Source organism: Sorghum bicolor, chromosome 1 (genome assembly GCF_000003195.3).
Source record: "Sorghum bicolor cultivar BTx623 chromosome 1, Sorghum_bicolor_NCBIv3, whole genome shotgun sequence".
Classification (NCBI taxonomy): Eukaryota; Viridiplantae; Streptophyta; class Magnoliopsida; order Poales; family Poaceae; genus Sorghum; species Sorghum bicolor.
Window position 1 is genome coordinate 74685634 of NC_012870.2, and position 10313 is coordinate 74695946.

At 41.3% G+C, this 10313-nt stretch overlaps 2 protein-coding genes across 7 annotated transcripts; one reads left to right on the forward strand and one right to left on the reverse strand.

Annotated features, from left to right (window-relative positions):
* LOC8057635 lies at nt 643-4795 on the forward strand. 2 transcript variants are annotated; one of them, XM_002465675.2, is made up of 8 exons: nt 643-1068; nt 1171-1311; nt 2132-2359; nt 2986-3193; nt 3397-3533; nt 3844-3924; nt 4028-4094; nt 4180-4795. In XM_002465675.2, exons 1-8 carry the CDS (start codon nt 839-841, stop codon nt 4501-4503), a joined length of 1416 nt encoding a protein of 471 aa, XP_002465720.1. In that variant the 5' UTR covers nt 643-838; the 3' UTR covers nt 4504-4795. The 2 variants fall into 2 exon arrangements, with proteins under 2 accessions (XP_002465720.1, XP_021307086.1); XM_021451411.1 differs by lacking the exon at nt 643-1068 and having other exon boundaries at nt 1174-1311; nt 2137-2359.
* On the reverse strand, nt 5714-8404 carry LOC110434923. Of its 5 annotated transcripts, XM_021459932.1 has the most exons (4): nt 7951-8404; nt 6981-7089; nt 6364-6403; nt 5714-6233 (listed from the first exon to the last, which is right to left on the reverse strand). In XM_021459932.1, exons 1-4 carry the CDS (start codon nt 8086-8088, stop codon nt 6164-6166), a joined length of 357 nt encoding a protein of 118 aa, XP_021315607.1. In that variant the 5' UTR covers nt 8089-8404; the 3' UTR covers nt 5714-6163. The 5 variants fall into 5 exon arrangements, 2 of the variants coding, with proteins under 2 accessions (XP_021315607.1, XP_021315603.1); XM_021459928.1 differs by lacking the exon at nt 6981-7089; XR_002452500.1 differs by having other exon boundaries at nt 6178-6233; nt 6364-7043.

Consider the following 10313-nt stretch of genomic DNA (forward strand, 5'->3'; position numbering starts at 1 on the left):
CATGATTAAGCTTAGCCCAAAATCACACCTTTTAAACTCTGTTTATTGGTCGCCACGATGTAGCTCTCGCTTTTAATGCTACCAGTGCTGTTGTCAAATAAAAAAATGCTACCAGTGCAGGATACAGTGCTATTCGGGCACATAGTATAAGGCCTTATTTAGTGGTGAAAAATTTTAGATTTGACTACCGTAGTATTTTTATTTATATTTGATAATTATTCTTAAATTATTGACTAACTAAACTTAAAAAGTTTGTATCGTAAATTATAGATAAATTATATAATTAGTTATTTTTTATCTATATTTAATACTTCAAGCATATGTTCAAATGTAATAAAAAATTTTAAAAACTTTTAAAATTTCGGGATAAACTAAACAAGGCCTAAGTTTCATATACATGAATGAATGAATGATTCTATACAGTCTTCGTATTTGCAGGCAATTTGCGGTCGCTTGACTCAATTTGTTTGGCTGGTCGAAAAGACAAACTAATATTAATATTAATTTATTATGAGAAAAATATTATTTTATAATTAAAAAGTGGTGCTGATAAGTTCAGGCCAATAGAGCGACTGTTGCACGAAATTTACTCCTGATTAATCTCATCGCAGAAATTAAAATCATAATATATGTATACTGGCACGCGTAGAACTCCGCTGACGGCGAGTCATGCTGCCTGCACTGGTGTAAACACGCGCCTGCAGCACCCCCAAGCAAGAACAACTTTGGTCAGTTTAACTGCCGCATCTATTGTTCCCATTGCCCTTAGCAGAGCTTCCTCTTCCTCACTGTGGTGGCCTGGTGGGGGATCCGCGCCTCCCCCATCGCCGGCGAGCTCATGGCCCCCCCGCCGCCGGAGGATCTCCAATGCGCCGTGAACGGCAACTGCGCCGCCCCGCCGGGGAAGCCCCTGGCGGCGCTGGCCGCCAGGGATGGCGAGCTCCGGTGGCTGCGGCGGTGCGTGGAGGCAGCAGCGAAGGGCTTCGCCATCGGCGGGGGCCTCAAGGGCGGCCTCGCGCTCTTCTCCGTCCTCGTCCGCATCCGCAGCCGCCGCTCCCCCAGATCGAGGTCTCTCTCGCGCGCGCACAAGCTGGATGCTTTTGGTGCGGGTGGTTTTGGTCTTACGGCTCTAAACTTAGTTCTTGTGCCGTGGCGTGCTGCTGAGTGCAGGAAGGCCGGAGCTATGACGAACGACGAGGCCGTGGTGCTCGCGGTCAAGGAGACTGTGAGGTACGGCTTGTTCTTGGGGACCTTTGCCGGCAGCTACGTCTCTGTCGACGAGTACATCGCCGCCGTCTGGGGACGTAAGAGGTCAGTTTACGGGACCATCACAGTTGATTTTTTTTCCTAATTAGGGACTGCGAATTTGCTTGATGTGGAGATGATTGGCGATTGCTTCTGTGATGGTTCGAGCAAACCATGTGTGTTGCCTTTGGAGTAGGTGGGAACTAGGTGCATTTAGTTACCTGTCAAGTGATGTGTTTGAATGAACATGTCTAGAAGATGAGAAGCAACAGAAAATAGATCCTGCGACTTGTGTTACTTTTCTTTAAATATTAGTAACTATGAGAGCTGGTGCGTTGGTGAGGATCAATTGAATTTCGATAGAAATTGTTGTTTCTTCTCGGGTACTGGGAAGTGCATGCATGATTGCTGACTGTGGTGAGAATTGATCTCAGTTCTGCAAACAATCCTTCCTGTGGAAGCAATTTTGCTCATTAGTGATCCAAGATGCTAGTTTTGATTGGACAAGTGCTGCATCACTGTGTTGTTTACTAAGATTAGTTGAACCAAGAACTTGTGAAATTTTTTATTATAGTAAAGGACTTCTGCAACCTGTTGTTATTCAGTGCTATTGTTGTGAGAAGCTCAGTAGTTAGTATTGATCAGACCTGCATGCTAGTGGACTAGTGATCTTTTGATTTTATTGATGTATGAGATATCTTTCATGGGTCTTTTGCTGAACCCAGATATGATCAAGATGCTATGTGGCAGTCCCTATGTTGCCGTTTTTGTAGTTGTTTCTCATTGACCACCTCAGAATCTTGTTCCATTACAGTTTCCACATCTCTTTGAAGCACTATACCGATTTTGTTGGATAATGTATAGCTGAGTACTCTTGTTGCTTCAGAACAGCAAGGTGGAGATCATTATTAGCTGGGTTGATTGCTGGTCCTTCTATGCTCCTGACAGGACCAGGAACTCAGCATACGAGCTTGGCTATATACATTCTGATGCGTGCAGCAGTGCTTGCATCCCGTTGTGGAATAAAGAGCAAACGTTTTGGAAAGATCTGTAAACCTTTGACTTGGTCACATGGTGATGTCTTCCTTATGTGCCTCTCATCTGCACAAATTTTGTAAGTTCCCTTCAAATATTCAATAAAATTTTTAGGTTCTAGTGATTGTTTAGAAGTTAAAAATTATTGTTAATGTATTCCTGCTGTGAATGGAACTGTTTGGACTTCGAAGCTCATATCATTGTGTAAGCAAAGCTTAAGCCCACCCCTTAGGAACAAAGGAAAAATGAAGGAATTCTATATAAAGGATTGCAATCCTATAGGAAAATTTCCTATGAGAACCCCTTTGGAACAAATGATCGGGTTCCTACAATTCCTATGAAATTCATATGGAATGACTTGTTTCATAGGAATTTTACCAAGAGGTTGAGCTTCATGGAAAGTTTCCTTTGTGTCACTCATCAAATTCATGTGTTTTTTGTCCACTCCATCCAAACACAGTTTCCTGTGTTTTCTCAGTACATAGGATTTAAGATGTCAGGGCATTATCTTCCCACATTTTTTCTTTTCCTGCGTTTCTAGAATTCTGCATTCTGAAGAGGCCCTAAACCAGTATACCATGCACGAAAAAGTTTCTATTCTCTTGTCATGCGCAAAGTGATTAGTCAGGACTGCATATATGTCATGCCATATATTCTGTAGCATGTGAAAATAGCGATCTTTTGTCTCCATTATTTTCTATGCAGGTCCGCGTACATTTTAAAGCAGGAGAGTTTGCCGTCGTCATATAAATCATTTCTAAACAAGCATGGTGGAAAAGATCTTTCTATTTTGCAAGGTGTGAAGGATGTAGTCAACCACACTGCTTTCAGCAACTTAGCGGGTATCGAGAAGTACTACAAATCTGTTGGTGTTGACATAAAGCTAGATCCGAACATGAAAGTGCCCTGCTCAGTAAGTCTTAAGATCCATATGAATGAATTATTGAGCTACTATCCATTGTACTTTGAAATTTGGCCTATCAAGCATCCAGTAAAAAGAATCAATTCTGCGGCATAACATTTCTCTGTGTCCGAACTATCTACAGCTAATCTGTTTTCAGTTTTTGTTAATTTTCTTTTTCTCCCATGATCTAACTTCTTATGTTTGCTTTCCAGATTGTGCATGGTAACCAGTCATGTACAGGACATGTCTTTTCATTCTTGTTGCAAGCATATGGAAGAGCAGTTCCTGTATACGTTCCAGTCTACTTAGTCCCTGCACTTGTAGTTCATAGGCAGCATCTCCTGAAAAGGTATACTACTATATGAAGATGCAATTACAGTGACAACTGACAAGTTTAGTCATTAACTGGGAGAAAAACATTTTTCTGCTGTCAAAAACCATGCATACGCTGCATCAATTGCGCCTGATGTGCCAAGGATGATTGTGCTCCATATAAGGCTCCATAAATTTATCCTATTTTGGCTGAAAAAGTGAAAATGGCGACAAGCAGAATTTGTGAACAATATATCTGTCTAATCAAAGCTGAAATGCTGCCTTCTCCATTTTTTTAAAAAAGGATGCAGTTTCTCTAACTTTTCTGTGTCCCTTAAAACATGCAGGCCTTACTCAATTATCGGGAAGAGTTTTCTAGGAGTAGCAAGATCTAGTATGTTTCTCTCAGTATACTGTGCATCTGCATGGTGAGTTTACTATTTATTATTCTGCTTTTGCAGTAAGCATCTAGATGTATAATTGTTTCTTCCCTTGGGATGGAATTAAATGGTGTTTCCTTCTATATATCAGGGCTTGGACCTGCCTGCTTTTTAGGACCTTCCACAGAGCCAATACCCCTCTTGTCATCCTTGGCACGGTATGCAGAACAACTTTAGCACATGAACTCAGCATCTTTTCCTAATCCTGCAGCTTTATGATACTAAGTTGTTTTCATATGACAGTTTCCAACAGGTCTGGCGTTGCTTATCGAGAAGAAGAGCAGGAGAATTGAGATATCCTTGTATTGTCTTGCCAGAGCTATCGAGAGTTTTTTCACATGGATGACCGATGCAGGACTCTGCCCTCCAATACTGCAGATAAAGCGAGCCGATGTGGTTGTGTTCAGCATAGCTACCTCTATCATTATGCACTGCTATGCGCAGGAAAGAGAAGTCTTCCGGTCCAAGTACCTGAATGTGCTGGACTGGGTATTTGGTGTGCCACCACCACCTGACAGTGAGGACAAGAATTGCTATCGACCAGATGAAGCCAAGAAATGCCAGTGACATACTGGCTTGTAGAGTTCGTTGCATGATTTTTGTCTGGTCATGTGATCCTAGCGCGAGACTATACCCATTAGAGGGTTTAGTGAACAAACCTTGTACAGGACTCTTCGCGACAAATCGGGACATAGTGGATATAGCAAAATAGATTTATTCAATTGATTTATCAAAACGATGCCCTGGTCAATTAAATGGCCATGTGTGGTTGTAACTTATGACCTTGATGTCATGATGTGTGAATGTAACTTATGGTCTTTGAAATCGTTAAAATGAAATTGTCCATTCTATTGTTTCATAGACCGTTGTGGCTGAAGAACTTGGAGATGAAGTTCAGAGCTTGCACATAGATGATGAATCAATGATGCAATTGAGTGAGAATGTGTTGGCTAGGCTCACAAGATTGCTATGTTAATGAACATGGCCTAGAGAGTGAGATCAAGCCAACCAACCACCTTTTATAGCCCCCTCAAATGAATAGAGCCATTGGCTCTCTATCTACCCAGAAAACGAGGTGACTAGACGCGCCGGTCGAACTGACCGAATGCACGCCCTCAATGTCTGGTGCTCGAATCCTCACCACATGTCACTATGTTTTCTACATCGCATGTTAGATCTTAATAGTTAAGTTCACACTAAGCGCTCTTCACAAGATGACCGGATGCGCACAAGCAGCAGCCAATCGCTACTTAGAGAGCTCCGAAAATATGAACACCATCACTGGACACATCTGGTGCCTAGTGACCAGACTCGGCGGAAAGCCTAAGTTTGGTTTTGGTAATTAATGATATCAAGTTGCTAAGGTCTTTGTGTTAAAGTGATTTAAGTTAGGCATAGTGTTGGCATTTCTTAGCATCACTACTAAGAATCTATCCTAGCAACAACATCGAGAAATGTTATTGGTATTTATTAATGTAACACTTGGATTCAACTTAGTCACCTATTGACTACCTATACCTCTAGCTATCAACCAGGTTGTCATCCTTAGTAATATAGCTAAATATGTTCTAAGGATTTATAAACTACTAGGTAAGTGCCCGTGTGTTGCACCAGGAATAATAAAATTGTTATGAGATAAGATGCACCATGATCTGCATAAAAATTTCAATGCAATAAGGATTAGGAATATTTTATTTTTGTCAAAATGATCGCAGATGAGTTAAAAAAACAATTGTAATCGTGGTATAATGTCAACAAGCCATATCTGAATCAGACATGATCATAATCAGGTAGGTGTTATCATTTTCAAGAGCACCCGTCTCCTTTTGCACCACAATCTTTAATGTTGTAGCCACCAAAAGAAAATCAGTATATAAAAGAACAAAATAATTGCATATAGTATTCAAAATTAACAGTTCGTGTAAACTATCAGTTATCGTAAACTATATAGAAGAATTTTGGATATTTGGGTGACTTATTCTCCTGGCTGCATCTATACTATTGAGCAATAACAATATAGAAAAATCAGTATATCTTCTAGTGGCAGAGGTTGACGCATAGAACTTCTGTTGATCTTGGTTCGGACGGTGGTAGATTGACCTCTTTGTGCATGACTATTCTCCTTGGTTGGTATTCTGGAACTAAGCAGACATCCCTAAGAGATGAGCAACGAAGAGAAAAAGAATTTGTCAGTTTAACTTCATTGAATAATTGGAGAGGATACTCACTAACGTTGGTGGTGGGGTGGGTGGGGTGGGGTGGGGGGTGTGGGGAGTCCTCGCACTCCTGTGGAAAACCTGTAAACATACGCTAAAATATGAGCGCCTGCAACTGCAAAAATATAAATTGATACCTTACAATGTGAAGCGATGAGTGCCCCATATATATACTCCCTCCATGAATCTACAAGAAATATGAGGTGCTCACCTACGCGACACTTCCCGGTGGCAGTCAAAAATAAGTAAATCTACAAGAAATGCAGGAAAAAAGAATAAGTAATCTACAAGAAATGCAGAGAAAAAAGAAGAAATGAGCTGAATTAATCGCCAATGCAATATGAAACTCAAAGTGATTGGGTATTCTAAAAATCTCTACTACTGCTAAAACCAGAGGGTCTTAGCATGTCAATATTAGACTCCTATGGGGGTTGTAGGACGCCAATTTACAATTGGAATTGTTGTTCATGGATTGAAACTTTAGCTAGCAACGTGTGAGAGCATACTTCCTTTGAAAATCAGAATAATTCATCTAAACATGGAACAGTTCAGCAGCTCTTGATGCTGTTAATTAAGAATGAATTTGGAAGCGTGCTTCCTCTGAAATCAGTTCAAAACAAAATATTCAATCTCTGTTCCTACGGGGTACGGAATACGGATAGGCAAGATAAGTGGCCTTAGCTTTTCATCCCAAACTGAGAGTTCATATTCAAGCAGAACAATTTGAAAATTGGACTGGGTAACCTGAAAGTTATCTGTGGAGATGGAGAATAGAGATCTGTGCTTAATGGACGACCAACTGTGTCAGAGTTAAGGTTCAATGCTCACAGGCGAAACTATCTTTTGTGGCTAGTTCTTTCTTCTTCCCCTTACCAAAATCTTTACAACTTTCTGCATAAAAAACCCAGAAGTTACTGAACTTCACTCTGTGTATGATCTGTAAGGCACAATGTAAGGGAACAAAAGGAATCAGAACTAAGCATCATATTATGAGCCCAACACAGAGGAAAGGCAAACAAGGAGGACTCTAGCATGTTAATATTAGTCTCCTAAGCAGTATTTTTGTCAGAAATGATCTAGATTGGCAAGAAAACAAGCAACTAACTCTCATGGCACTAAGGCACATGGTAACCTCCTCCTCTGACACTCTCTTTCTACATAACTCAGATTAAGTGGAGCATTAGCATCTATTTTCAATTCTTACTCTAGAAAAAATAGAGACAGAAATAGCATATGTTTTCAGTTATGCTTGACAACAAGTAACATCTGTATTTAGTTTTTGCAATTGTCGGACTGCTACAGTTTTATCATACAAAGAGGTACTGCATAATATAAAAGCGAAATCCATATCCTTCACCTCTGGATTCCATTCTTTAGTTCTTTGTAGTGCAGTAAAGAACAAGTATGAGACAGTATCTTTTGCAAACAATTCACAACAGATTTAATTGGAGGCGGTGTACAGGCAGCAGCAGAATTGTTTCATGGTACATGGAAGTTGCAGTCATTAGATTCCTGTCAGTTTGTAAACGATGCAGAAATATTTGAGCAAATCAGTTTCCTGGTATTGAGCAAATAAGTGTATTGGACTTGTATTTGTAGCTTTCTTTACTATAGGAAAAAGAGCCTATATGACATCATCATGATGTCACCCCTTAAGAAGCAGAGCAGATCACTTAGCCGTCACGGCTGCGGCTTCGACCAAATGGTCGGGCGCCGAGGCGCCAGGGCAGCACGGCCCCGTGCCTCTCCGTAACGTCCGTGACAGGGACTCTAGGTTTTGGGGATTCGGACAACTCACCGGTGCCGTGAAGGATAGAGACGTTGGAGCGGCGTTCTCGCTTCGGCGTGGTGGTCGTGGCCGTGGAGGGCGGCTCGATGACGACATAAATGGAGCAGCAGAGTGTGGTGGCCGCGGATGGTTGGCGGCACAGAGCATGGACGTCGGAGCGGCATCTGATTCCACATGGTGGTCGTGGCCGTGGAAGCTGGCTCGAGGACGAGGCAGCGCCGGATCGCGGGTTTGTGGCTCAGGGCGGTGCGATTGCTGAGGGCGAGGAGGGAGGGAGCACTATGGCCTATGGGTGTCTGCGAGAGACGCCGAGCGGGCGAGAGATTTTTGTTGCCTTTCTTTCACCGGGAGGGGGAGACAGGATTGGGAGGAGAGGCGAGCGAGCGAGTGTGCGATGCTGGGCGGGCCGGGCAGCGAGCGTGCGTGCGGAAGTGCGGGGCGGGGCTTAGAGCGAGCGACAGCAGATCGTTGGATGGACGGAATTGTTTTGTATGTTTTAGTTGTATAGATATAGATATAGATAGAGATAGAGATAGAGATAGAGATAGAGATTATTTTATGTGACTAGAGTAATATAAAGATAAAAAGAAATGTATCCGCAAGCGCACGGATTAATTATACCATTGTAGCATTTTACCTAGAGTATTATCAGGTTGTCAATGTATATTTATACCATTGGGAAGGAATGGCTAAGAAATATGATTAACACCTAATGCCTATCACTTGCACACTCGATGGATAGGAGTGTTACAAGTCATAAATAATATATAATAAATAATAAATATCCAAGTCATAAAAATAGTAATAATTGCATCCTAGAGCACTCCAATCTAAGCACATAATGTCTCATTAGGTAGAGCTAAGAGAAATAGATTCCTAAATTATTCTAACTATAAGTCATGAATATTATGATTAGTGTAATTACACCTAGTAATCATTGTTAATACCACTATTATATCTATGCATAAGGAACATTATTTTATGAAGGTCTGGAATCGTAATAAGACAACCCTAGGCAACAATGTTCTACTAGTCCTACATATGGGGAGTGGATTACATAGGACTCAATGGGGTTATTATCACAACTGCGATCTACCATATGGCCCGACATATAGGGTGCATTCGCAGGTAAATATCATCTAGACACCATGTCTACATGGTTACATGGCACCCACCACCAATCCAGTGATCATCTAAACGAGAGCTATACGAACATATACATAAAGATAATACTAATCCAACTATACTAAGCATATAACCATAGTATAATTGAGAATATAATCAAGTAGAGCAAAGTCATAACTATCGTCTAAAAGTATATATGTAAAGGAATACAAGAGAGAGATTACAAGGTATTACCAAGCAATGCTCCCGACTGATCTGGAATCCGGTGAAAGTGCCTCCTCTCTACTATTATCCTATGTAACTAGGTTCTAGATTTGGTGGAGCTCGAAGGAGACTCCTAGCTCTAATGACTTGAATCAAATGACTTGGTGCTTTCTCTCTAGGGAGAGGGGCTCTGTTTATATAGGCTGGTAGAATGAACCGTAGCCCTTGGATCAAACTGACTTGAATAGATGGAGGAGATCAATCCTTAGAGATGGTGGAGGATTGTGGCAGAAGCTTATTGCCAGGTGGGGCCCACCTGGGTCGGCCACCCTAGGGGATGGGTCGGTCGACTTGGCCCTCTTCCAGGTGGGTCCTGCCTTCGCCGACGTGTCTTCTTGTGTCTTCTAGATTCTTCTCCATTTGGTTTCACCAGAAAATATTCTTTTTAGCTCGATATTCTTCGTATCACCTCCATATTTCCTTATACACCCTTGTAGAACATAGATTCTACAAAACTATAGTACTCTAATAGATAACCTCCTATACTACGTTGATATTATGTTGTACTGATCCTTATTATGATTGGTTGATGTATTGCTTTATGGTAGTTAAGGACCGTTAACAAGTTAACAAGCTCTCCCAAACTTACCCTTTGCTAGTCTCTAGCAACGCTAATTTTAGCAAACTTAGATCAGGAGTTGCTACAACATAGCTTCACACCTCAAAAGTATACACGTGTTCAAACAAAAATTCTCCTCCGGATTAGAGTAAACTATTCTGACTTTCAAACTTACCCATATTACCTTTAATCATGGGTGAAAGGTCCTTGTTTGGTTTTGGTAATTGAGTGACAACTTAGATGGACTAATAGTGTTTATGTGAGATACATAGGAGATTAGTCCACAGGTGATTATGTGATGATGGAGGAGCTCATTGCATATGAGATATGACATGGAGTTATGTGACCAAGGCAGAGAAGATCAAGATGAGGCTTGGCTTGATGGACCAGTTGCAAGAGTGAAGGGCAAGTCAGAGGCTTTGAA

What these genes read in the sequence shown, in the direction of transcription:
- LOC8057635 (XM_002465675.2), top strand. Translation starts at nt 839, where the DNA reads ATGGCCCCCCCGCCGCCGGAGGATCTCCAATGCGCCGTGAACGGCAAC. An exon ending in ACATGAAAGTGCCCTGCTCA is followed by an intron (nt 3,194 to 3,396) that starts GTAAGTCTTAAG and finishes TTTGCTTTCCAG; the next exon opens with ATTGTGCATGGTAACCAGTC. An exon ending in CTCTTGTCATCCTTGGCACG is followed by an intron (nt 4,095 to 4,179) that starts GTATGCAGAACA and finishes TTCATATGACAG; the next exon opens with TTTCCAACAGGTCTGGCGTT.
- LOC110434923 (XM_021459928.1), bottom strand. Translation starts at nt 8,088, where the DNA reads ATGCTCTGTGCCGCCAACCATCCGCGGCCACCACACTCTGCTGCTCCA. An exon ending in CTCTATCCTTCACGGCACCG is followed by an intron (nt 6,404 to 7,950) that starts GTGAGTTGTCCG and finishes CATTTCTTGTAG; the next exon opens with ATTTACTTATTTTTGACTGC. An exon ending in CACCGGGAAGTGTCGCGTAG is followed by an intron (nt 6,234 to 6,363) that starts GTGAGCACCTCA and finishes GTATGTTTACAG; the next exon opens with GTTTTCCACAGGAGTGCGAG.